The sequence below is a fragment of the Cucurbita pepo genome, chromosome LG05 (genome assembly GCF_002806865.2).
Source record: "Cucurbita pepo subsp. pepo cultivar mu-cu-16 chromosome LG05, ASM280686v2, whole genome shotgun sequence".
In the NCBI taxonomy this organism is placed as follows: Eukaryota; Viridiplantae; Streptophyta; class Magnoliopsida; order Cucurbitales; family Cucurbitaceae; genus Cucurbita; species Cucurbita pepo.
The window spans coordinates 6,198,587-6,223,828 of record NC_036642.1 but is presented as its reverse complement, the minus strand read 5'-3'; the positions used below and the strand labels follow the sequence as shown (position 1 = coordinate 6,223,828).

Below are 25,242 nucleotides of genomic sequence, written 5' to 3'. Positions count from 1 at the left end.
ATCAGATTAGCTCGAGACTTTGTATATATACTATATTTTACTGTCTTATGCTAATATTTGTTTTTAATTTTTGACATCGTAATTTGTCATACGATCATTGTGATCGTCCAATAAGAAAAGTTTTAATTTTTTCCAATGAACGATCTGGTGAATCCAACTTTCTATTTACTCGTGGGATTCGAGTGGTCCAAATGAAGGAGACGGAGTATGAACAAGAAAAAAAAAAAAAAAAACATGATTATAGGCTATTTGATCCAATATGTGGAATATTGGGCCAGATAATGGAAAGCCCATAAAAGAATCATTGTTGGGCTCAATGGGACTCATTAAAACTGGATTGGGCCGGAGGGGTTAAAAGCCCAATATGTGGCTGACGTGGCATATAAAGTATCCGAAGTTTGATATTGAGGAGGGAAATTTTGGCGTACTACCGAGAGTACGTATTCCCTTTTTATTTATTAATTATCAATATTAAAGAAAGTATGATACTCTTGTAATAGATATTTTTATTATTGATTTAGATTAATTAATTTAGTATTTGCTTTTTCATGTTAATCTTTAAAAGTTATTCAATAATTAAATTTGTATGATAACTATTTAATAATATTTTTTAACATTAAAAAATTAGCAAAAATAAGTTTTATCAATACCTTTATAATTTTTTAAAAATTTCAAACACCATTAATTAATTTTTTTTTTAAAAAAATACTCTTTTGTCGTTAGTAGCACGTTTAAAAAAGTTTAAAGATAATTTATGAGATGTCGATAAACAGTTTAATTCTTATATTAATAATAATAATTTTTTTATAAAGATAAATTATATTAATGTTACTTGAAAAATTTTAATTTTGTGGGTATTTTTAAGCCTAGTAATAAAGGTAATATATTTTGTAACTTTTAATAAATATTTATGTGAAAGAAACTAAAAGAAGTATATTTTTGTATAATTATTGAAGAAGAATTTGTGGGTAAGTGGTAAACGATTACGACTTATATCTTGTTTTATTTATTCATCCATAATGACACATGAACGATATCAATCATGGCTCGCAACCGACGATTTTCATTCTAGATCACTGTCACATCATTTTCACTCTTAATTTTTGTTCCAATTTTTAAAGAATTTATATAATTTTTTATTCTTGAGGTCTCAAAGCTCTAGTGACTTTGTTTTGGGCTTTCCCAAAAGGTTTCACTCCAATGGAGATAATATTATTTGATTATAAAGACATGATCATTCTCTAAATTAATTGTTTTTTTTTAATAATTTATCCATTACTTTAGATAATTATTTAGAATTATTTCTAAAGTTTTAAGAATAAAATTGCCAATTTCCAAATCCTAGGAATAAATAGTAATTTAATTTAGTCAAAATGGAAATTATGTTGAAGCACTGGTTTAAGATGTCCTAATGGCTAGCGATGAACTCCTTGAACAGTTCGTCAGTCCCTCGGTTTCGAATCTTCCACAGCGTTCTTTTAGCCATCGCCGCCAATTCAAGATATAAACAAATGCCTAATTGCCGAAACCGAGTTTTTGTTCGAAAGCTCAGTAATGGAGTAATGGAGTCCCCCGTGATGCGGTTCATAGGTCCCACCACTTCTCCTTGTTTCTCATTCCAAGTTTGAACGCCTCGACTCTCAAGACTAAGGTCACTACTCATTTATCTTCCACTTATTGCTTTTCAAAATTCCGTAGAAATCTCTGCAAATTGCTTTTCCTGTCCCGTCGGTTCGTTCTGGATGCGATTCTCCATTTAGGTATGTTCATTTTCCCCCAAATCTGTTTGGTAAGGAAATGAATCTCTGAAACGGCAACCTACTTTCTCGTTTCTGAAATTTTGTTTGATCTCTGTCTGATTCTTGGAGATTCTGAAACCTAACCATGGAGGAAGAGGATAGTATTTACACGCAAGATGGAACGGTGGACTACCGTGGAGATCCTGCGATTAGAAGCCAAACAGGAACCTGGAAGGCCTGTCCCTATATTTTGGGTAGTTTTTCTGTTCTGGAAAAGTTAGGTCGATGAGTTTTCATATGGAATTTAACTGATGATTTCTATGGCTTCTGAAATTTACTTGTTGATTCTTGAATGAATAGGCAATGAATTTTGTGAGAGATTGGCTTACTATGGAATGAGCACGAACTTGGTGCTCTACTTTAAGAAACATTTGAATCAGCACAGTGCTACCGCTGTTAAGAATGTGGCTAATTGGAGTGGAACCTGCTACATTACTCCCTTGATTGGAGCTTTTCTGGCTGATGCCTACTTGGGAAGATATCGAACTATTGCTACCTTCTCCATCATCTATGTTATCGTGAGTTCTCTCTCTCTCTCTCTCCAAAACTTGTGGATTGCTACCTTCTCTATCATCTATGTTATTGTGAGTTTTCTCTCGGAAACTTGTAGAAGATAGAGATCTATTGATACTAATTTGATCGTGTAGCTCAACTAAGTTAAAACATATACTCTAAACTAAGAAGTGAATTCGAATCCAACTCCGGAATTGGTGTTTGAGAGTTTAAGCTTCAATGGGAAATTGTGATATATTTGCAGGGGATGACACTTTTGACATTGTCAGCTTCAGTTCATGGTTTAAAGCCCACATGTGTTGCTAAAGATGATTGTCAAGCGACGACTGCTCAAAGTGCAGTGTGTTTTGTGGCTTTGTACTTGATTGCATTGGGAACTGGTGGGATTAAGCCTTGTGTTTCGTCTTACGGAGCTGATCAATTTGATGATGCTAATGAAACTGAGAAGAAGCATAAGAGCTCTTTCTTTAATTGGTTCTATCTTTCAATCAATGTTGGTGCTCTTATAGCAAGTTCTGTGCTTGTTTGGGTGCAAGATAATGTGAGTTGGGCTTGGGGGTTTGGTATTCCAGCCATAGCTATGGCGATTGCGGTGGCAAGTTTCTTTTCGGGGACTCGGTTGTTTCGGAACCAGAAACCTGGAGGAAGTCCTTTCACACGGATATCTCAGGTCATGGTGGCATCGTTTAGAAAATATAAGGTGAAAGTACCTGAAAGCAAGGCTTTGTACGAGACTGCTGATTCCGAGTCTTCTATCGTAGGAAGCCGCAAACTCGACCACACCGATGATTTCAGGTTCGATTTTAAAACTGAAAACCCTGCCTTGAAGCACTTCTTAAGAGCTACTCATACCCATTTTGTTTGAATTCAGGTTCTTTGACAAGGCAGCAGTGGAGATTGAATCAGATCAGATGTTAAAGGGCTCAGTGAATCCGTGGAGGCTTTGCACTGTCACTCAAGTGGAGGAGCTAAAGGCCATCATAAGGTTGCTTCCAGTTTGGGCAACTGGGATTGTATTTGCTGCTGTATATAGTCAGATGGGCAATTTATTTGTGTTGCAAGGTGATAAAATGGATGCTCATATTGGCCCCAACTTTGAGATCCCAGCAGCATCCCTCTCCATTTTCGACACCTTGAGCGTGATCTTTTGGGTCCCGATTTATGATCGAATCATAGTTCCAGTGGCTCGAAAATTCACAGGTCATCCAAACGGTATAACTCAACTGCAGAGAATGGGCATTGGCCTATTTATTTCAATTCTAGCTATGCTATCTGCAGCAATCTTAGAGCTTGTGAGACTCCGAGAAGTGAGAAAGAACGACTATTATCTACTCGAAAAGATGCCAATGTCCATCTTCTGGCAAGTTCCTCAGTATTTTCTTATTGGTTGTGCTGAAGTATTTACCTTAATTGGCCAATTGGAGTTCTTTTACGAGCAAGCTCCCGACGCCATGAGAAGTCTCTGCTCCGCTCTCTCGCTTACTACCATTGCACTTGGAAACTACCTAAGCTCTCTACTCGTGACTATCGTCACCAAAGTCAGCACTAAAGATGGGAGGCTTGGATGGATACCAGACAACTTGAACTACGGTCATATACAATATTTCTTCTTTCTCTTGGTGATCTTGAGTATCAAAAATTTGATTGCTTTCCTTTTCATAGCCAAGTGGTACAAGTATAAGAGACCCATTGGAACAGTTCGCTGATTCATGTAGAAAGAATAATGTAAAACATCCTCCTCTTTATTCTGTATTTAGTTGTTTGCCCTACTCATATTGAAACAAGAGTCAAAAGTTCATACCTGGATAAGTTCTAAAAATTGATTGGAGCTACCTAAACAACTAGGCAATTAAGAACTGAAATTGATTTCAATTTTCAAGCTTTATCCAGCTCGTAATAAGAACATAAGTTTTATCTGAGGAACGAGAACAACTAATTTATAGAATGTTTACAGTACAAGCTTTAATGGAAGAAGAAGAAGAAGAAGAAGTGGTGCACCTTTTTACGTGGGATGTTTGACATTGAAAGGAGAGCTTCTTGGCCTGCTCTTTCCTGGTTTGCCTCTGTTGTAGCTTCTCAATGGTGTCAAATAGAACCTTAATAAGCCATTATCAAAGTTATTTGGGGAATACCTGACACTCCGATTCCTCTGCAATGTAAGATCGTCTCTTCGCCTCAAACCGTACAGTTTCGAATCGTTGCCACCACCGCCATTAAACCCAGCTAGCTTGCTGGGATCTCTACAGCTAACGCTGTAGCTACGAATGAGCTTCTGGCTAACTGAACCGTTTGCTTCTCCATTAGCAACACGCCTTAGCTTTTCCCACGACTCGGCGACAAAAGGCCGATCAACCACATTTCCACCAACACAGCTTTCTTCATCATCAGACTTGCTGCTCTCACCACTTCGCTTCTGCAACATACCCAAAACACTCAACACTTTACGCCATCTATGCACCTTTTTGAACGTCTTTCGATCAATCCCAGCCGCATCAGGAACAAAATCTTTTGAAGTAATATTGGTGCCACTCAAATCGCCATCTCTGGTTGCTTTTGATTGTGAGTCCTTCAAATCTTTCTCTGTAATTAGCACCTTTGCACCATAGAACAACTCTGTAGTTGCAGGAGATACCTTTGCGTTTGATATTAATTTCAAGTCATCGAAATCCGCTGAGGCCCCTTTTTTGTGTGAACTTGAACGATCGAAACTCTTCCTCCGCCTTACAGTAGACAATGAATCCATATAGTAATCTTTAGTCTGAGCCGATCCACCAGGGATCTTATCGCCTACATTCATCGGAGATCCTTCTGCTTCATCAGAAGGATCGTCTTTCTCAAATCCAATCCCAGGTAATTTGGCCTCCTCCAAAACTGAAACCATCGGCGTAGGCCTTGGATGAGTTCTTCCAATCAGATACCCGTCCCAAGAAGCCCTTGGCTCATCGAACGAATACCGTGAGTCATCCAGCGACATTCTACCTGCATCGACAGAGAATCTTGGATCTGTATCACAAGACCTTCTTCCCAATCCGTATTCTCCAACCTCGGAACGAGTCTCCCTGACTTCAAGCACTCTCGGTTTGACAGCCTCTGTCTTCGCCGCACCTACATCGGTATCATTACCGAGATTCTTCATTTTCTGCTTTTTCCTCCATTTTCCGAGTTTCTTGCTGAAGACTGAAGCCGCTCCCCAGACACTCCCTGCAAGTTCTCTTAAATCGCGACCAGCATTCTTCTTCCTCCGAAATTCAAGATCTATAAACTCTTTCATCGTCTTGAACTCAGCATCCTCTCCAGAAAAATCGTCGATTATATCCAGAGCCGGTCCAATTACCCCCTCAGAAGCCCTAAATTGCCTCTCCTTCGCCACAACCTCACGCAATTCAAAACCTAAATTCTCAGATTCGATCTCCACCTCCCGATTCGTACATCTCGGCTTATCTTCCCGACAGAAAAGGTCCGACAACGAATTACCAGAGCGAGCATCGCACGACTTCCGATGCTGCACCTCCGGTCGTCCGATGCCGACCTCACGCTTCGCCGCAGAAAAAGATTTACTCCGCCGGAGCTCAGACGTAGAATGCTGGTTCAAAACAGGCGATTCCTGCCGCGTATCGGAATCAATCCCAGCAAGGCGTTCTCGGAGGCAGGAGGCACAGAATCCAGTCACCGGCTCACTAGGATGGCGGCGACAACTAGAAAGCCGATGAGAAACAGCTTTGTTCTGCAGATTCATAGCTGAAGACACAAAATACTCTCATGGCGCATAGCCATCAAGATCGAAAAAACGAAGAGAATCCGAAGAAGAAGAAGAAGTGGTTAGAAACAAAAAGGAGAGAGTGAAGAAACGGAAAAACAAAAGTAAGCTCCGAAGAAACCCTCACTAAACCCTCTCTCAATTGCTTAATTAATAATAATTTCTTTTACTAATAAAATCCCATAGCCTTCTCCTCCCCACCCTCTAGGTCTGTAATCCCTACGCGCGTGCCTCTCACTCGCTTCTATTACATCCATACCTTTATTTATTTTATTAAAATAATATCCGTTCAACGCATATTATTGTATCCCCATTATTATCGTCTTATTTCCGCGGTACATTTATGTAATAAATACATTAATTATCTTCATTTTTAGTAGATAAAATTAAATATAAACTACGACACGTTGAACGCTTTAACTTTAAAATAGTTTCATTCCCGAGCAATTTTCTCATTTTTCAAACGTGTGCCACTGAAACGTTCAAAAAAGATTTTTTTCTCGTTTTAGTCTCTTAGTATGTCGGTTACTGTCAAACTAAGCTTATATAACATAGTCCAGTGGATAAAGTACTAATTATCATACTATTGTTAAATTTGATAACTTATAAGGTAATTTTTTTAATATTTATTGAGTCGAAAATTAAATTTAGTGACATTGAGGGGTAAAGATTAAAACTTTATGGATTTTATTTTTACCCTAATTAAATAAATTATTTCAATTAATAACAAGAATTCTAAAATATAAAATAATTAAATATTGAGAATAAAATAAAATATATGGTAAATCAAATGCAAATAATATTAAGATATAATATTTAAAATATATTCCATAAATAATATAAGTCAACCGGTACTGGGGTGATTTGTAAATAGGTGATTTGTAAATAGAGAGAAAATCGGGGGTTAATTGAAAGGATCTTGTAGGGGTGTGTACGTGTGGACCTACAACCGTCTTGTTTTTTGGGTTCGGTGGGTAGGCAAGAATGATAATGGCGATTTGGAACTTGGCTATCCGGTCATCGGGTTGTTCAACAACTTGAGAGCCACAACAAAAAAGCTTGGAGTTGGATTGGGAATTGACAATTAACCCACCTCGCTTGGTTTTTATGTCAATTATTGTTTATGCCATTTTTGTTTGCTCTCTATATCTTTAATTTTTTTTTTTTATTATTGCAATTATTTTTTTGGATTTTATTTTTAAATTTTTTAAATATATATATATATATATATAAATTGATTATTCACATGCTTTTCATGGGATTCCTCGAATCTTTCTGCGTCGGACGTCCAAACAAGAAACTGTCCATCCCGAAAATAAGGATCCACCGTCCATTCGGAGCGCGTGCGATATCAATTGTTTTAATTGGTGGAGCACCAAACTCTCGTGCTCCTGCGTCGCACTGGATAATTCAATGAATCTGACCTATTCTGATAGCCAAGATCGAAGAAGAGAGGTGAAAAGGAAACCATGGAGAAGGCGAAGCAGCTTTTGGAATTGACTCCGGAGGAAGCGGACGCCGTCGAGAAACTCGACGGCCGGCGGAATATTGCCGGAGATTCTTGCTTCTACACATTCTTTTCTTTCAGAGGCATCCGAGTCAATCGCGTCGAACCAGGACTCATCGTTTGTACTCTCAAGGTCCCCCCGCGCCTCACAGTAAGAACACTCGACTCTCTGTTAGACTGTTAGATCCTTCGCCGTTTATTTGCCCTAATTTTGGAGGTATTTCTGAATTCTGATGAAAACGCTGCGAAATCGATTGACGTTCGGTTATTCTGCGAGCGAATCACTCGATGAAGAAAGAGGAGAGGCTGATTTTTCAAATTAAGCACTCAAATCACTCGATCGAAATCGAAACCGAAATCAAATTACTCGATGGAAAAGTTTCTCGGAACGATTGAATTTGTATCGTATTGTGCAATCGAGTTCGAAATCTGTGGGGAGTGCTTTTATTTTCCTTAATTGCAACGCCTCTTGTCATCGATTTGTCGTTTCAGGATCGATCGGGGAAGCTGGCTTCAGGTGCGATCGCAAACCTAGTCGATGAAATTGGCAGCACCGTAATCTACGATGAGCCTCCACCAACGCTGGTTTCTGTGGACATTTCGATCGCATACTTGTCGACCGCCAATGTTGATGTACGTATTATCCTCTCTTCTGCTACTCAGATTCACTTCACCAGCCCTAAAACAAACAAGCAAGAACGATTAAATCTAAATTGTTCGTGAAAATTGCAGGATGAATTGGAAATAACGTCGAGGCTGTTAGGGCAGAAAGAGCGTTACAATGGAGCCAGTGTGATTATTAAGAACAAAACGACTGGAGAAATTGTTGCAGAAGGAAGGCACTCGTTCTTCAGAATACGATCAAAAATGTGATTGAAAGTAGGGAAATTCATTTGAACACTGATTTTCTGATCCACCATTCTTGGCAGACATATAATCATATTCAAAATTTATATTGAGCATAGTTCGTTCATCACTACCGATGCTAAATTGTAGATTTATTGTTTTTTTTTTCTTTCAATTTAACCAACAAAATACTCTTTTGAATTCATATTTATCATTTATTGAATTAAACTCATGATTATTATTATTTTACGATAAAATTGATAAAATTTAATTTTAATCTCTCCTAAAAAAAAAAAAAAGTATTTTAAAATATATATTTTATTTTTATTTTTAAATTATTTGTACGTCTAAAAATATATTAAATTTCAATAATATCCTTAAATTTTAAAAACTACCTTAATTTTTAAGAATATCATGGAATATACATTAATACTCAAAATGTTTTATCGTTAATATATGGACAAAAAAACTTCTCCCTACCTGATATTTATGCAGTAAGTTTGTTGCCTTTTTTGCTTACATTCTCATTTGACATCAATTTCTCAAATCTTGCTTTTAAAACTCTTTTCTGAAATCTCTCTCCTTCGATTTTTTAAACTTTCTCCTTAAATCGGCCAAGGGTTCGAGCATATGTCGTTTGGCCCGACTGTTTACATTCTCATTTGACTCAAATCTTGCTTTTAAAACTCTCTTTCGAAATTTCTCTACCCTATTTTCTAAAACTTTCTCCTTAAATCGGAGTCAGGGGATCGAGCATATGTCGTTTGGCCGTAAGCGATTGTTTACATTCTCATTTGACACCAATTTCAATTTCTCAAATCTTGCTTTCAAAACTCTCTTTCGAAATCTCTCTACCCCGTTTTCTAAAACTTTCTCCTTAAACCGGGGAGCATATGTCGTTTGGCCGTAAGCGATTGCTTACATTCTCATTTGACACCAATTTCAATTTCTCAAATCTTGCTTTTAAAACTCTCTTTTGAAATCTCTCTACCCCGTTTTCTAAAACTTTCTCTTTAAACCGGAGCCAGGAGCTCAAGCATATGTCGTTTGGCCGTAAACGCAAAAACGAATAGAATTTACTCACTTATTATTGTTGGAAAGTTTATTTACACTATCAATAATCTCCCTTTTAATTTTAAGGGTACTACAAAAAAAAAAAAAANAAGAAAAATGTATTTAAACACATTTTTTTTGAACAAAAGTTAAGGGTTTTATTTAGAATTAACACTAATAATATTTTTAAAACTTTTATTTAAACCTTTAATGTTCTTTTTATAATATATTAAGTTTTAAGGTTGTTTTATTATTATTATTATTATTATTATTTTATACATAGTGGAAAGATTACTGGTGTAGACATTAGAGGTATGTTGGTAATAAATGCAGTTCTAAAATATTTAGAATCATAATTAAAAATGTCAAATTGACTCTTTCAAACTCATATATCTTATCTTAAAAAAATATATAATTTATTTGTATGACATTTTAACTATTATATATATATATATATATATAAATTGGTGTGGTTAGACGGTTAAATAGTTTTGAATATTTGAATAAATAAGGTAATATGTAAATATAATTTGGAATCATATCATAGTAACTTTATTTGTATTTTACTCTAAGATATAAAATGATGGATATTAGACTTTATTGTTAATTTTAGCTACCATAATTTTTGTCTTTTTTTTTTTTTTTTAAATTTTTTAATTTCACGTATATTTAGCCAATTTTGCGTTGATCAGTCCAATTCTACTGTTAGTAGATATTGTCTGTTTTCACCTGTTATATATAGGATAATAACTATGGAGAGGGTCTTGTCCTACCTTGACGCACCGTGACTGGCTCTAACACCATTTGTAATATCACAAACCCACCACTAGCAGATAATATCGATGTTCCGCTTTGGCCTGTTATGTATTGAGTAATAACTATGGAGAGGGTCTAGCCCTACCTTGATGCACCGTCTAGTAACTGGCTCTGACATCATTTGTAATGTCTCAAGGCCACCGCTAGTAAATATTGTCTGCTTTGGCCCGTGATTTTAAAACGCGTATGCAAGAGAGAAGTTTCCATTCGTTCCCTTCTCCAACTGATGTGGAATCTCCAAACCAAGTTAAATGTACTCAATTTCAATTGAGTACCAATGACGAAAGACGTTCAATCAAAATGGTAGCCATCATTGATTCTAATACCAACGAAAAGTAACCTCTACGATAAGATTTTGAAAATTATACATTTTTTTCTATTCAAATATGGTAGAAATTTACAAAATTAAAATGCTTGGAATTTATGATTTTTTAGACTTTTCTTTTTGTTTTATTATTAAATTTCTATTAAATTGAAAATAGCTTGTTCAAGATTTTGAAAATAGCGTGAATTAAATTGTTTTTTTTTAAATTAAATTGGTACTTGATATCAATAATCAATAAAATTTTAATTTTATAAGCATTTTCTTTAAAAATAAATGGAATAAAATTACATATTAAACATTTTTTTTAATGGACGAATGACCAGAATTTAAATTTTATAGAATAAATCTAAGACCATTTAATTTTAAATATAAAAGATTCAAAATTTTTAAATAATATCGAAAATGTACACGAATTTATTAAATACTTGTCAATTATTTTAAATTTTATATTAATAGACAAAATTTAAAATATAGAGATTTTAATTTGATGGAAATATAAATAAATTGTCCAATATTCCTGAAAAATGGTTAAAATTATACAAACAAAAAAGTAAAAGAATAATTAAATTAATAAATAAACAGTTTCTATTTTTAAATAAGTTAAAAAACTTATTATTTTTATTAGATTGACACGATATTTTATTTTTTTCAATTTATTTTCTATTTCATCAATGAAATTCCAATAAAAAATTGTTATAAATAAAAATTTAATACATTAATATAGAAAAATTTATAATTTTGTCCTTTTTTTAAAAAATTGTATATTATGATAAAACTTTATAAATAAAATAATCCCAAATAGTTTTTAATTTAATTAAAATAGAAAAATTAATTTAAAATTTTAAAATTATTGAGATTAAAGTATTATTTTTTTAAGGGTTAAATTTGTAATTTCACCAGAAAAACAGAGTAACCTGTGTAAAAGAACGAGGAAGAGAGACAGAGCATAATTGCGGCGGCCGGCGATGAAAAACCAGGACAGAGTCAAGCGCAAAAGCGTGAACTCTCAAGCGTAAGCAAGGACTTTTGTGGCATTTTCAAATTGTCAAAACTATAAAGAAAAGTTTACCCTTCAAAGTGTAGCATTACACCACTTCTCTGCTTGACCAAGAAAACAGACCCAGTCTTTCATAAATTAAAAATTCAGTGCTTACAAATCATCTCTTTTCTTGAGAAACAAGTAAAATCATGATCAGATTTCCGAATCGAGAAACGCCAGAATTTTGTTCCTGCAAATGAAGAACCAAGACTTCTTTAGCCCTCAATTCCAGTCTCAGAGATCGAAGAACTCCAAATCCAGAAACGAACGCCGTTCCGGTGTTATAAACAAGCGGAAGAATCATGAATCTGTATTTCCGTTTAAGTATGTGAAAGCTGGTGTCAATCGAGTTTCTGGATTCTTTAAATCTATTTTCATCAGTCGGAAGCAGAACGCTTCGGATCGTACTGTGATTGGCGCTAGAGAAGATAATAATTCTCGCAGAGAATTCTCCTGTGAGTTTTTTTTTTTTTTTTTTTTTTTTTTTTTTTTTTTTTTTTTTTTTTTTTTTTTTTTTTTTTTTTNTTTTTTTTTTTTTTTTTTTTTTTTTTTTTTTTTTTTTTTTTTTTTTTTTTTTTTGATATATTTATTGCGGTGAATTGGCTTATTGATATGAAAATTGATTTTGTTCTTCTTTCACGTGTAGCCTATTCGTCGGGAAGCTTCGGGAGGAACTCGTCGCCTTTGAAGTCTTATGGATCGTATGCTTCGTACGGTTCGTCGTCTACCTTTCCCAGCGATTTTTTCGCATCTGCAGGATTCTCGATTGACGTAATTTACAAGGCGACGGATAATTTCTCTGCTGCGAATGTAGTTGGAGCTGGAGCATTTGGAACGGTGTATAAAGGGAAGCTCAAAGACGGATCTCTTGTTGCCGTAAAGCGAGCCAGAAGGGTACGAAGTTCAAGTTCAAGTTAAATTCTGTCGATTCTCTCCATTGTTGATTAGGTTTCTGTTACATTCTTGAAAGTTACGTAACAGTTGAGTCCATCACGTGATAGAACTTGAGATTGACAATGAACTGAATGATGATATTGATCTTAATCTAACCATTAAGTGCTTAGGGTTAAGATTTGTATCGATCTAGGGTTTATAGTTCCCTTCATTCCAAAAATCGGTACGATTCAATTCTGCGCGCATGACAGATTTTTGATACTTTTGGCAGAATGCGCACGAGAAGCGTTTGCTGGCAGAGTTCAGGAATGAGATACAAACTTTGTCAAGGATCGAACATTTGAATTTGGTTCGTTTGTATGGCTATCTGGAGCAAGGAGATGAGAGGATTATTATTTTTGAATTTGTTGGTAATGGAAATCTGCGGGAGCATCTCGATGGTAAGCAATTTTGGTGAATCATTTTGAATCTTGTTGATATGTTCAGAGGAGCAAATGTCAAGAAGATTAACTCGTTTATCCAGGCAAGCGAGGAGTCGTGCTCGAGATTGCAGAGCGTCTGGACATTGCCATTGATGTTGCTCATGCTATCACCTATCTTCACATGTACAACGGTATGCACACGATCCTCGTAACGCATTTGATAGCTTTCGTAGAAATGGTTAGGGAGTGCAGATCCAATATAAACTAAAATTTCTACTGTTCAAGCATGTTTGGAAGTGATTTTGAACCTGACAAAGACAATTTTTAACAAACTAGCTCATGCTGTTCAGTTGCTGAGTTCAACTATCTAGTAACTGATGAAGCAGAGAGAAATCTGAATCTGAATTCTTATTATGCAACTGACAGATGCGCCAATAATCCATAGAGATATAAAGGCTACAAACATCCTAATCACCGAGAAACTACGAGCAAAAGTGGCCGATTTCGGGTTTGCACGCCTTGTTGCAGAAGATTCTAATGCTACGCATGTCTCGACCCAAGTTAAAGGAACAGCTGGATACTTGGATCCTGCATATTTAAGGACTTATCAGCTCACTGAGAAGAGTGATGTATACTCCTTCGGTGTGTTGCTGGTAGAGCTCATGACAGGAAGACGCCCAATTGAATCAAAAAGGGATGTCAAACAAAGAGTAACCATAAGATGGGTAAGTATTTTGCTCCCTTATACCCTGCATTTTTATATTACATTCCCTTGAAAACCTCAGCTATAGAATGAGTCAAGCATAACTTATAGCGCACATTGGCTCAACTGTGTTTATGATCTCTAGATTTCAAGCAAGTAAAATCCATGAGTCTAAAGTTTTCTAAACTAAGAGTGTTTTCGATAATCAACCGTGTCATGAGGTCTTGTTTTGAATTTCTTTCTTGGAACTAATGGGTCGAGTAGCTCGAAAAGAACTATAGCCGTTTCTGCGTTGCGTGGATGGAATACGTCTTAGATAAGCCTTATTGTGATAGGAGTAGAGTTCGCTTGTTTCAAGTTGGGCTCTATATTCCCTCTCTTTTTAGATGAACATAACAGTGAAAGAGTAGGATCAAGCGCCTGGCTTATAAGATCAGTCGAGGTGCGTACAAACTAACTTAGGCGTTGATACGTCCTGTGGAAAAGGAATAGGAGAACGTGTATGAGAAGGGTATCCTTTTACTAGGCCATTTTGTGATATTTCCATGTCAAATGTTGGCTCAGCTTCTTAGTTCTAAGTCCAACCAAGAGCTAAACAGCTCCATATAGACCTATCCCATGCAAACTCCAAAGCAGAGCTCAAACAAAATATACATCATAATCATATAGAAGACATGATAAAAATTTGCTTACGCAGGCAATGCAGAAGCTGAATGAAGGAGAAGCTGTGGTTGCCATGGATCCCAGGCTGAGAAGGACTTCTGCATCCACACGGACCACAGAGAATATGCTCAAATTGGCTCGCCGATGCCTCGATCCATCGAGACCGTCACGACCATCCATGAAAACTATTGGAGAGGAGTTATGGGGAATCCGAAAGGAATATCGAGATAGGTTACTATCGTCTTCTTGCTCGGAGTCTGTTCGTTCAGCAGAATTTCCCGTTCGAAATGCAAGAGATAACCTTTATGTTTCTTTAGGCATTAAAGATGACAAAGATTTGTACAGCAAATTTGTTTCTGCATAAGTTACCAATACTACTTAGACTCGTCTTTAAGGATTATGGTCCATAGGTCAAGAAGTCTTGATACGATAATTATGCATTCATTAGTTGAATTACACTCGGTCTTCACTTATATTTGAGTTACATTGATTTTGACAGACATTTCGAAACGTATATTCACACGTAAACTTATCCTCAATGTGAATGAAATTGGTGCAATTTCCTCATCGTTAGCCATACAATCAAGATCCTGTCTATCAAATGTTGGTTAATTTAGGAATGATCATGGGTTTATAACATCTCCGTTGCTAGGAGGCCTTTTGAAAAAGTTCAGAGCAAAGCCACGGGAGGCCTTTTGAAAAAGTTCAGAGCAAAGCCACGAGAACTTATTTTCAACCGAAACAATCTCTAGCCCATAATCCATGGGCCAAACGTCAAGCCCGCAGTGGAAATTGTGGGCCGGAGAGAAATTTCTTGGCCCATCATTAATGGGCCTAAATGATAAAAAGCAATAAATCATGGCCCAAGCGGCAGGCCCAGTCTACGGGTAAATGGGCCAAACTGAAATCCTACCGTAGAAATACGGCCCACAATGAATGGCGGGAACGATCAAACTACCGGACACGTCAAATCGAACTCTCCCTATTCAAATTGCGTTCACAAATCATGACTATAAAAGCCAATTTCATTTCCCATTTCTCGCGCGCTTTTCCAAACCCTACCCAGCCCCAGCAATTGCTCTGTAATTTCTCTGAAAATGTTGGAACTTCATCTTGTTCAGAATTCGCTCCTCAAGAAGGTCTTGGAGTCGATCAAAGATTTTGTGACCGATGCAAACTTCCATTATTCCGCCACTGGATGCTCGCTTCAGGCCATGGATTCGAGCCATGTTACCCTGGTGGTTCTTCTCCTTCGAGCGGAGGCCTTTGAACTATATCGCTGCGACAGAAACATTTCCGTGGGAATGAACTTGAACAACATGTCGAAAATGCTCAAGTGTGCCGGCAATGATGATGCCATTAGAATCAAGGCTGATGACGGCAATGATACTATCACTTTCGTGTTTGAAAGCCCCAGTATGATCTTTCTCTTTCTGTCTTTCTTTAGTTATTTCAATCATTTTAGAACCTCGTTCTCGTAGTTATGTAGTTTTTAGATTATCGGATTATTTTTCTGTTGTCTTTTGAACTTCTTGATCTGTTAGATTTAAGTAATCGTAGTTGCATCTCAAGGTTCATTTCGTCTCTAAACATAGTATGATTCTTAGGTCAGTTTCAATGATTGTTAACTAGAAGTGCATCGGACTCTGGATCTGAAGCGAGTATCTGATGCTTTCTTTCTTACCTTTTGTCCGTCCCATCCATGGTATCAGCCCAACGCAAGGTTTCCAATTTTGAGATGAGATTGATGGACATCGACAGCGAGCTACTTGGAATTCCAGATTTAGAGCATCATGCTATTGTTAAAATGCCTTCCGTTGAGTTCGCTAGAATTTGCAAAGATCTCAGCAACATTGGTGATACTGGTACATCCTAATACCTTAACCTTTCAGTGTTTTATCTGATTTACCTGACAAATTCTTGGATTATGAAAAAATTAATTGACTTCACCGATTCTTGCAGTTATAATCTCTGTGACGAGGGAAGATGTCACGTTCTCAACAATAGGTGATATAGGATCTGCAAACATTGTTTGCAGCCAGAACGCTGCTGTAGCCAAGGTCTGCATGCGCCTTAACACTTCAGAGTTCTGATTTCATTAACTTAATTCTGTTTTGAATACTGAATTTTGATCTGTCTCAATTTTGGGGAATGCAGCCAGAAGAAGCAACAGTTATAGAGTTAAACGAGCCAGTTTCTTTGACATTTTCTTTGAGGTATATGAATTTATTCACCAAGGCTACACCCCTATCTAATACAGTTACCATCAGCCTGGCTTCTGAGCTACCTGCCGTTGTTGAGTACAAAATAGCAGAGATGGGACATGTTAGATTTTACATGGATCCCAGTTAGAAGACGATGAGGATGAGACAAAACCTCAGGTATAAATGTATATTCAGTTGCCATTTGTTTCATAAATCCATTTAGGACGTTTCCTGCAGTAGAGTAGTTAGTTGTATTTTAGGAGTTTTTCTTGTCCAATACGTACTTTTCCTGTTTCTGAGCTTACAATTTTAACAATTTCCCCTCTCATCATATGATCATTTGATTTTGATATGCGATATTTGAGGGATGAAGATTGAATGTTTTGGCCAATATAATTGTAACCATAAGTAATGACGAGTCGTGGAAGAAATTCCTTTAAACATTTTTGTAAAGACAGCAAATGTTGGATCCATTTTATACCTGAGTCCAATTGGATTAGATTGAGAAATTTTTTTGGATTAATCAAAAGTTCGGGGTTGATTGGATTAGTAATTAACTCAATCTAAAATTTTTCACAACTGGACTCAATCAACCCTCTATTTTTTCAGTTAGATTGTCGAGTTATTTTAGGGTTCGTACAACCTTAAATAAAAGATATAAAAGTTCACAAACTAATCAAAATTAATTTATAATCGCTCTTTTTAACTGTTGAGAAATTATAACTAAACTAAATCCACCGATAAAAACATTTTGAATAATTTTAGTAAAACTCAGTATTAGAGAGTAAAAAAAAAAAAAAGCCTAAAAAGACTTTCACTCTCCAACAAACACAAAAACAGAAATTCCCAGTTTCAAACAACATGCTTTAAAATTACTCAAATATGATTGTGCTTCAAAATCACTTAAATGCATTAAATGCATGTATATAAATCATAATCAATCAAACTATTTAAATCATATTCTTAAAATTAAGATCGGATGATTATTTATTAGTTTATTCTTATTATAAAAATAATGCGAATAATGGGTTTAAAAATGTTATAATTTTATTCCTATTATAAATAATATATTTAAAAATAGTATGAAATAGTGAGATTTTTTTTTTTATCATTAAAAGTTCATAAAATAGAAAATGATATTTGCTTTTTCATATATAAACTAAACATAATAATAGAAAAAATAATATATATAACTACATTCAAACCTGAACATTTTAGAATTAAAATATCACATAATTACCAGAAAATCAATATTAAGATATCAACTTTGGACTTCATGAATTAAGGACTCATATGATTTTCCTTCCTCAATTTCGGTTCTCTCTTAATTTTCAACAATAATAATAATAATAATAATAATAATAATAATAATAATAATAATAATAATAATAATAATAATAAAAAACTTATTCATACCAAGCACTTGACCGCTGCTCCTGCACCTCGCTTGGTGGGCTCCATACTTGTTATCCTTACTACTCTCTCTGTTGGGTCCCATGCCTCTAGCCATAAACTATGCTTTATGCTTGTTATCCTTGTATTGGGCCTCCATGCCTCTAGCCGTAAGCTATAGCAGCCCCAACTCGCACAAATACATAAGTTATTTTATAAAATTTTGTTGGGTTCGAATCGACTCGAAATTTAGTCTAATGAACCCGATACTTTAACCAAAACTATTCAATTTCAGAAAATTAATCGAACACAATCCATCTCCACTCTTATAATTCGAGTTAGGTAATGTACACCCTAATCTTACTTTGATTGATTTTTAATTTAGCTTCAAAAGTCGCATCACATAGGCTCTCATAGGGTATAAGCAAAAACCATATGAGTACGCTTTCTGAAAGGGATGAAAATCAATTCACAAATGACTGCTTGGTTCATGAGAATGCCAAAGGTTCTCTTATGATCAAGAGGAAGATTAAGAAATGGCAAACTAATGAGTTCATGCTTCACAAAAGCAATAATTGGGGAAAAGAATAACCCCTTGAATTCCTAGGCAGACCCAAACCACATGAAAATTTCTAGGACAACCGTCCCAAAACTTTCGGTATCATCTTTAGAATAACACCTATCAACATGAACATAGTTAAGTAGTAATTGACATGTATTTCTTTCTTTTAAGGTCGAAATTTTAATGTGAACAGTCCAGATTCAGAAACTGTATACAGAACACATTCCCCATGTTAGTTGTGTTTTTCTGTAAGATAGTCCCAGATGTAAACTTGTAAAGCAACTTGGATTTGAATTAGAAGACGGACATTGATAACCTGCAATTTATGTACCTTTGTACATGTCCTACACTACACCAAAAACAGTAGATGAGCCTGTGAAATGGTTGATCGATCCAAAAAGTACTTTTGCTGCCCCAAAGTGTGTTATTCTGTAAACTCCTGGAGTTGCAGTTTTAGGGATTCTCCATTCTATGGTTGCATAGCTTTGACTGCTAAGCTTGAACGGTCTCGACCACTTAAAACGCAGGCAGAAATCGTCGTCGTCGTAGGCTGGAACCCACAGTTTTTTGTCATGAAGAACCTCCACCAATGCATATGTACCTTCAGTCATGAGATCGTTCCGAGGACAGGCCGACCAAAAGGTAACTGTCACCATATCACCTCTATTGAAGGTGGAATTCTTGGGAACATCAGACTTTACATCCCCAAATTTAACTGAACGAGGAGTTGCATCCATCACAACAGGCGGTAGTAGGCTTATCTGTTTATTCAGTAAATCTGGAGGTTGTGGCCCTGCACCAACTGCTTGGCCATCTATGAGCGCATGGGCAAGCTTCTTAAACTCTTGAATGTAGGCACTTAGAGTATGAGGACCGTATAGTGTAGAGGCACCCTGAAAACCAAGATTTTGTGTGGGTAAGTTAGAAAATACAAAATTCATGCTACAGCATCACCAAAGAACATTCTGTCTTCTACACTTCTTTATGTCTCTAAGTTGTTTGTTCTTTTTATTATCCTAAGAGCTAAGAGAGGAAATGCAGAAGAATCCATTTGTACTTCAACAATAAGACGTGTTCATGCGGAATTCTAAATAGCAGTATCAAGATTTACAGCATTTACAAGTCTCGGGCTTATAGATAAAATAAAAGCTGTCGGATTCATAGAACAACAACTAAACTTGAAAGAATTAAAGAGTAGGTATCCACAGATTCATAAAACAACTAATAAACTTGAAAGAAATAATGAAGAAAGGAATAGACCAGAGCAATAAAATAAGTAGATAAATAAANAGTAATGATAATGATTCTCAGCATTTGCAACCATACTATTGAGTTAACTTGCAAGAACTCTTCTATCTACTATTTTTTTTTTTTACTGTGACTAAATATTTCTCCACTATGAAAGGATCTCCTAAATTGCCTGAAAACCAATTCCACATGCAACTGTTTAGCCTCTACATGGAGAACTGACCTCATATCTCTGAACTTGGTACTCTTCAAAAGTGGTGACATACTGTGAGTAAGAATTTGTTAATCCCGCAATAACAATATGAACGTCACCACTCAATTCACTTTTACTTCCATCCGTTAGCACTGTTTTCACAGCATCACGAAGGCGCCTCCCAGCCATTGTCGTAAATTCTGGCAGCAAAAGAGTTCTAACAGATATCAGACTTCGGAGTGAAAGCGACAACGTGACAGTGAAATTATGAACTTTTTGGAATTCTGTAAGCAGATGGAAAATTATTCTAGAAAAGATCACATGAACTTTTCATGCGAAGACATGAAGCTTAAAGAATGCAAACGAAGTGATCAGAGAAAAAGGCAATATCAATGGTTAAGCAAAATTACTGGGAGAAATAAAGTTACTTTCTGCAGCCAGCGGGGAATGTTGTAAGGTAATCCATAAGTAATAAAAATAACGAGGTCTCAAATGTCTTCACATTGTTCCCACTGTCTTCCATTATTCTGAAAATTTTGTCACTTTCTTTCCAGCTAAAATTTTTCACAGATGGGTTTCAGAATTTTTTAGTTCCTTGGATTCCTTCATAAAGGAAAATTCAAATACATCCACAGATAGCAAAATTTGCAAAATCCAACGGTAAACCAAGGCTTTCTCAAATAATTTATGAGTTGAGGAGGATCAGAAAAGGGGGACAGGGTAATTCACTTATGAAAGATGATATTTTCTGGGGACTTTCTATTCATAATGATGGAGAAATGTAAACTCAATGTTCCCGATAGTCACCTTCTCCAAACCACATCAAGCCAATTAAGGACTTCCTTGCAGCTACATTGTATACCTAAGCACTTTAGACATAATAACACATGCAGAAGTATGGCCTACTTATTCCAGCCAAGCTTCAGGTTTGCACACACAATTGCATATAAATCCGTCAATATGAAACAAACTAAAAACTTCAACAAGCATGATAAGCTGCCCCAAGAATGATAAGCATGGAAAACGAAGGCGACTCTCCCAATATATGTGCGAAGTGCATAAACTGGTAGAGAAAGTAGAGCAATAAAGAAAGCTACTACCTCCAGGTACTCCAAGAATGATAAGCTGCCCCACTCGGAGGATTTGGATGGGAAGTATTGACGGCTGTAGAAATAATGAAAATTAATTTCACAATACATGGACATAGTCATTGATGTCGATAAGTATTTTCTAAGTTCTTGATTTTGTATTTTCTCTCTCCTATTTTAACTCCCTTCATGAGTTTGTAACCTTGATCATCTTTTCCTTTTTCATTATATCAATGAGAAGTTGTTTATTGTTTAAGAAAAAGAAATACTAGAAAATTTTAGAAAGACAGACTATAATGGGCAAAACAATTGATCATTCCTATGGACAGTTTATTATACGCATGTAATTGGAACTTACAGCCCAATCATACGGTTTTGTCATTTCACCAGTATCCAGTAAGATGGGCTTTGGCCGTTGACAATCAACTTGTTCCTTCTTTGGTGTCTTTAAAAAGTTACGTATGATCCTCCAAAATGGATTTCCCTGATAAATTAACATCATTGAGGTAAAGAAGGATGGTGAGAGTCCATAGATGGAATCATTCATACTGTAATAACTACCAATTAATGTAATTATTACCTTGTCATCTCCTTGCTCAAAATCAAAGGCACCGGGTCCATCAGTGGTTCCAGCAGCAAATGAGTACCCCATTGCAGCAGGACATGTTTGTACCACTTCAGTAGTTCCTCCACGTTCAAGAGTGACCTCAAGCTTAGAGAAGTCTACGTATGTGTGTCGAAAGTCAACCTTTCCTTTTAACTGTTCTAGTGCATTACTAAACAGATCAACTGCTTTTCTGAATTGTCTCTCTCCTATAATCCGTGTGCTTTCGAATTCATCAGGATAACTGGCATGTTGATGTCACAATTTACTTATAGCTTCTCTGAAATTAAAAAGGATCTTCAAGTGCAGGACACTTACCCTGGTCCTCGGCCATAGCATAACTCATTCTTCCCATCACAGGTACTGTGATTGAAATCACATGGAAGTCCAGTATCTATACAGAAGGCACCAAGAACATTTGGGCTAACATCACCGCAATTTGATTGACAAAATGCTGACACAAATTGAGGTTTATCAGCATTCCTGAGGGCACCCCTGACACGCCTTGAAGAACTTAGAATCCTGGTTGCTGGTCTACCAGAAGGAGATTGGAAAGATGCAGCAAGCTCAAGTAACTCGTGATCTGTGTCAGAAAAATACCAGGAAATTGAGAATGATGTGTTTCCTCTTTCATAGTTTGTCTACAAGAGAACTTTTTTTCTTTTTTTTACTGTATTGACTTTACAAATATCTGCTCCATGTATGCAGCTTGACCAAGTATTCTGTCATCAAAACCATATGCCAGATGCATAACTGACATTTGAATTGATAACTAGACTAATTTAAATATATTACACCTCCTTCTGCAGTTAAAAACTATTCTATACTGGTCAGTACTTCAGTGAATCCCAGAAGCTAATCATATCATGTAAATCATTGAGTACTCTACCAAATATCTCAGTCGTACCAATATTTTACTTTTGGCAATCATGTTAACCAGAAGAGGACTGAAGAAATTGACAAAAGTTGAACAAGTGCATGTCACAAAAAGTTGTGGAATAATGTTTTGGATATTGTTTTAAGATGGTTTGGAACTTTATGTGATTTATCATTTTAATGAACATTTGTTTAATTCACTGATTGAGATATAGAATATTGGAATGAAGGTATTGGTATGGGAAGCTGGCTAATATGGTTTTTACTGGAAATATAAACTCGGGCAAGAGAGTAGACCCAGTCCCGTATGTGATGTTCCTATAAATAGAGTATCAAAGGAAAAAAGTTACGAATTAAAAATATTTGTTTAAAGCGTATCCAAAATCATATTAGTATTGCATCCACTAAACATTGATAAGGAAATTATCCAAGAGTTGATACGCCGACCTTTTCTTTTTTTGAGTTCACTTGATATAAAGATATGTCTGGGCTATTTGATAAAGAATTATGGACAAGCAGCTACAGCAATGATAGAACTATAGTTGTATCCATACTAAACAACATCCACACTACCTTCCCTAGCTATCAGTTTTTTGAGAGTTGAACCATATGACCAGCACTTTGACGTAAAGCTCGTAAAAAGAAAAAAACTTACGATTGATGAAAAGGTCAGGTATTATGTTTGAGACCCTTCGAGGGATTGTGTCCTCTACAGATATATCAAGATCTGAGGCGATCCCACATTTTTTCTCAAACCAATCCTCCATGAATCGTGCAGCAGCACCTTTGTTATCCCCACTAATCAATGAGTTTGTACGACTCATAGAAGTTCCATGAGTTGCAAACCAATTAAAGCTACCAATAGGACCCCATTCTAGATCCACAAATTTCAATAGTGTCATCTCCTTGTCAACATTGTAGTCGTATTTCTGGCGCTCTTCTGCAGGGTTATTGAGATATGCACTAGGGCTGCGGTTCACACCTGCATCTAAAAGCTCTCCTGCAAGTTGAACAACAAAAAACCACAGGCAATTCATCTTGCTTAGTTGCAAAAAGATCCAGTCTGCAATAACTTTCTTCATGCAGTCATCAGATCAAATCTCATATTGTTCATATAAACAAAAGCATTCTATCCAACGTTCAGAATCTGTTTCTATGTCATCAGGGCAACATATGTATCTCTTTGCAATAAGATTAAACCCCCAATGAAGAGAAAGAAAGAAAATTGCAGTACTTGCACTGAATCAAGTGCAATGATAATGAGTCCTATCCCTTACCTTTGTTTATGAAAATAGAGCCAGGGCGCAGATTCTCGTGAGCTTGAATAATGCTGTTCTCAATACCATTTACAAGAACATCAAATGACTGTCGCACAAATCCAAGAGATGTCACTATGTAAACAATGTACTGGAGATAACCACCTGGTCCGGCATGTGTATGTATTCCACTAATGGCTACATTTTTTTCAGTATAAAGGTCTCCATACCTGAAATTGAACGACATTAGAAATGGCTCCAAACTCCAAACAATGTCCCCTTCCCTTTCTATACGGATTTCATCAGAAGAACAGCATATATCTCAACGTTTTTATTTCAGTTTTTTCTAGCAAGTTTCTTAACTTAGTTATAGATTGAAAGGAAACATTTCAAATACCTTTCCTTCAATCTCTGAAGCACCTTGATTGTCACCAGCTGCGAGGCCATGCAAGCATCGAGATTAACAAATACCACCCTCTCACCCTGCGGCTCCGCGACAATAAATGTACGAGCTCGCAATCTGAAATGAACTCCACCAGCAATTTGTTCCATGTTAGCATATCCCATCATGTTAACATCCGCCGCTGGTCCAGTGATATCGTAGCTTCCAAGTCCGATCAAATAGTTGGAATACGACGAGGAGCCTTTACTATTCCGCACCAGTAGAACAGCACAAATCCAAAACAGAGCTTCATATGGTTTCCGAATGCTGAAATTAAACAGAGAAGCAAACTCCATCGCTCTCAACCCGATCAGGTAGAGACAGAAGTCAACAAATTCTTTGATTCTCGTAGTTGTTCTTCACCGACAAGTTCATACTTTCTAATCAAAACCAGATGAAATTTGCCGTAAAAGGAAATTCAAGGAAGCTCAAGATACGTTCCTGGATACAGATTTCCCATAAGCTTTAACAAAAATTCGGCCTTCAAGTGAGCTCCGTGAAGATTGAAGATGGTAACGATAAATGTCCGTAAAAGGAAAATTTGGGGAAAACGTCCGATCAAAGCTTGTTGACGGGGGAATGCAAAAACCGTAGTTTCAATGGATTAGATGAACACGCCTCTCCAAATCGTAAGCCTGAGCTTTCACAGTTTTGCTTCAAACTTTCTCAAATGACCTCATATCAATATAAAGAGTATTCCTTGATTATATAAATCAATAATCATTCCCTAAATTAGTCGAGGTGGGACTTTCATTCCATATCAATAACGTATTATCATTTCAGTAATTATTTTATACGTTTAAATTATACCAAATATTTACCCACAAATAAATTTTAATTGAAAATTTTGATTTTTACATACAATTTTGAAATTTATATCTAAAAATATATTATTCTTTGAAATATATCAAAATTATACATTTTCATTAAAATAATAAATAAAATTAACTGAAAGGTTACTTAACATTATTTACAATTAAGAGAAAATAAATAATTATTATCATTTATTTAATTTGGTATATCTAATTAATTTGTATATA

At 35.9% G+C, this 25,242-nt stretch overlaps 6 protein-coding genes across 9 annotated transcripts; 4 read left to right on the top strand and 2 right to left on the bottom strand.

Annotated features, from left to right (window-relative positions):
- The first annotated feature begins 1,403 nt into the window (after nucleotides 1-1,403).
- On the top strand, nucleotides 1,404-4,085 carry LOC111794425 (protein NRT1/ PTR FAMILY 8.1-like). Of its 3 annotated transcripts, none has more exons than XM_023676437.1 (5): nucleotides 1,404-1,651; nucleotides 1,869-1,993; nucleotides 2,100-2,317; nucleotides 2,557-3,107; nucleotides 3,184-4,085. In XM_023676437.1, the coding sequence occupies exons 2-5, from the start codon at nucleotides 1,885-1,887 to the stop codon at nucleotides 4,016-4,018; spliced, it is 1,713 nt and encodes a 570-aa protein (XP_023532205.1). In that variant the 5' UTR covers nucleotides 1,404-1,651; nucleotides 1,869-1,884; the 3' UTR covers nucleotides 4,019-4,085. The 3 variants fall into 3 exon arrangements, with proteins under 3 accessions (XP_023532205.1, XP_023532202.1, XP_023532204.1); XM_023676434.1 differs by having other exon boundaries at nucleotides 1,404-1,760; XM_023676436.1 differs by having other exon boundaries at nucleotides 1,404-1,993.
- Nucleotides 4,086-4,161: 76 nt separating this feature from the next.
- Nucleotides 4,162-6,192, bottom strand: LOC111794423 (UPF0503 protein At3g09070, chloroplastic-like). The gene has a single exon (XM_023676432.1). The coding sequence runs from the start codon at nucleotides 6,046-6,048 to the stop codon at nucleotides 4,315-4,317; it is 1,734 nt and encodes a 577-aa protein (XP_023532200.1). The 5' UTR covers nucleotides 6,049-6,192; the 3' UTR covers nucleotides 4,162-4,314.
- A 1,309-nt stretch (nucleotides 6,193-7,501) lies between these two features.
- LOC111794506 (acyl-coenzyme A thioesterase 13-like) lies at nucleotides 7,502-8,559 on the top strand. The gene is made up of 3 exons (XM_023676546.1): nucleotides 7,502-7,727; nucleotides 8,069-8,209; nucleotides 8,309-8,559. Exons 1-3 carry the CDS (start codon nucleotides 7,539-7,541, stop codon nucleotides 8,447-8,449), a joined length of 471 nt encoding a protein of 156 aa, XP_023532314.1. The 5' UTR covers nucleotides 7,502-7,538; the 3' UTR covers nucleotides 8,450-8,559.
- A 3,001-nt stretch (nucleotides 8,560-11,560) lies between these two features.
- On the top strand, nucleotides 11,561-14,793 carry LOC111794440 (calmodulin-binding receptor-like cytoplasmic kinase 1). Its single transcript, XM_023676459.1, has 6 exons — nucleotides 11,561-12,110; nucleotides 12,302-12,549; nucleotides 12,821-12,989; nucleotides 13,073-13,162; nucleotides 13,398-13,696; nucleotides 14,372-14,793. The coding sequence occupies exons 1-6, from the start codon at nucleotides 11,852-11,854 to the stop codon at nucleotides 14,699-14,701; spliced, it is 1,395 nt and encodes a 464-aa protein (XP_023532227.1). The 5' UTR covers nucleotides 11,561-11,851; the 3' UTR covers nucleotides 14,702-14,793.
- A 611-nt stretch (nucleotides 14,794-15,404) lies between these two features.
- Nucleotides 15,405-16,922, top strand: LOC111794476 (proliferating cell nuclear antigen-like). The gene is made up of 4 exons (XM_023676510.1): nucleotides 15,405-15,753; nucleotides 16,050-16,202; nucleotides 16,300-16,397; nucleotides 16,495-16,922. Exons 1-4 carry the CDS (start codon nucleotides 15,435-15,437, stop codon nucleotides 16,687-16,689), a joined length of 765 nt encoding a protein of 254 aa, XP_023532278.1. The 5' UTR covers nucleotides 15,405-15,434; the 3' UTR covers nucleotides 16,690-16,922.
- Nucleotides 16,923-18,617: 1,695 nt separating this feature from the next.
- Nucleotides 18,618-24,796, bottom strand: LOC111794408 (neutral ceramidase 1-like). Of its 2 annotated transcripts, XM_023676395.1 has the most exons (9): nucleotides 24,158-24,795; nucleotides 23,782-23,990; nucleotides 23,160-23,504; nucleotides 21,947-22,211; nucleotides 21,605-21,872; nucleotides 21,383-21,508; nucleotides 21,037-21,100; nucleotides 19,967-20,136; nucleotides 18,618-19,388 (listed from the first exon to the last, which is right to left on the bottom strand). In XM_023676395.1, the coding sequence occupies exons 1-9, from the start codon at nucleotides 24,496-24,498 to the stop codon at nucleotides 18,840-18,842; spliced, it is 2,337 nt and encodes a 778-aa protein (XP_023532163.1). In that variant the 5' UTR covers nucleotides 24,499-24,795; the 3' UTR covers nucleotides 18,618-18,839. The 2 variants fall into 2 exon arrangements, with proteins under 2 accessions (XP_023532163.1, XP_023532162.1); XM_023676394.1 differs by having other exon boundaries at nucleotides 21,383-21,872; nucleotides 24,158-24,796.
- Between the last annotated feature and the right edge of the window lie 446 nt (nucleotides 24,797-25,242).

Bases quoted from the DNA above. Each gene is read 5' to 3' on its own strand.
- LOC111794440 (XM_023676459.1), top strand. From the start codon at position 11,852: ATGAAGAACCAAGACTTCTTTAGCCCTCAATTCCAGTCTCAGAGATCG. The intron at 12,111-12,301 runs GTGAGTTTTTTT...TTTCACGTGTAG, and splicing joins TTCTCGCAGAGAATTCTCCT to CCTATTCGTCGGGAAGCTTC. The intron at 13,697-14,371 runs GTAAGTATTTTG...TTGCTTACGCAG, and splicing joins AAAGAGTAACCATAAGATGG to GCAATGCAGAAGCTGAATGA.
- LOC111794476 (XM_023676510.1), top strand. From the start codon at position 15,435: ATGTTGGAACTTCATCTTGTTCAGAATTCGCTCCTCAAGAAGGTCTTG. The intron at 16,203-16,299 runs GTACATCCTAAT...CGATTCTTGCAG, and splicing joins CAGCAACATTGGTGATACTG to TTATAATCTCTGTGACGAGG. The intron at 16,398-16,494 runs GTCTGCATGCGC...TGGGGAATGCAG, and splicing joins AGAACGCTGCTGTAGCCAAG to CCAGAAGAAGCAACAGTTAT.
- LOC111794408 (XM_023676394.1), bottom strand. From the start codon at position 24,498: ATGGAGTTTGCTTCTCTGTTTAATTTCAGCATTCGGAAACCATATGAA. The intron at 22,212-23,159 runs GTAAGTTTTTTT...TTTCTGACACAG, and splicing joins ACCTGACCTTTTCATCAATC to ATCACGAGTTACTTGAGCTT. The intron at 20,137-21,036 runs GTAGTAGCTTTC...TTTTGCTGCCAG, and splicing joins CATTCTTGGAGTACCTGGAG to AATTTACGACAATGGCTGGG.
- LOC111794506 (XM_023676546.1), top strand. From the start codon at position 7,539: ATGGAGAAGGCGAAGCAGCTTTTGGAATTGACTCCGGAGGAAGCGGAC. The intron at 7,728-8,068 runs GTAAGAACACTC...TTGTCGTTTCAG, and splicing joins AGGTCCCCCCGCGCCTCACA to GATCGATCGGGGAAGCTGGC. The intron at 8,210-8,308 runs GTACGTATTATC...TGAAAATTGCAG, and splicing joins TGTCGACCGCCAATGTTGAT to GATGAATTGGAAATAACGTC.
- LOC111794425 (XM_023676437.1), top strand. From the start codon at position 1,885: ATGGAGGAAGAGGATAGTATTTACACGCAAGATGGAACGGTGGACTAC. The intron at 2,318-2,556 runs GTGAGTTCTCTC...ATATATTTGCAG, and splicing joins TCTCCATCATCTATGTTATC to GGGATGACACTTTTGACATT. The intron at 3,108-3,183 runs GTTCGATTTTAA...GTTTGAATTCAG, and splicing joins GACCACACCGATGATTTCAG to GTTCTTTGACAAGGCAGCAG.
- LOC111794423 (XM_023676432.1), bottom strand. From the start codon at position 6,048: ATGAATCTGCAGAACAAAGCTGTTTCTCATCGGCTTTCTAGTTGTCGC.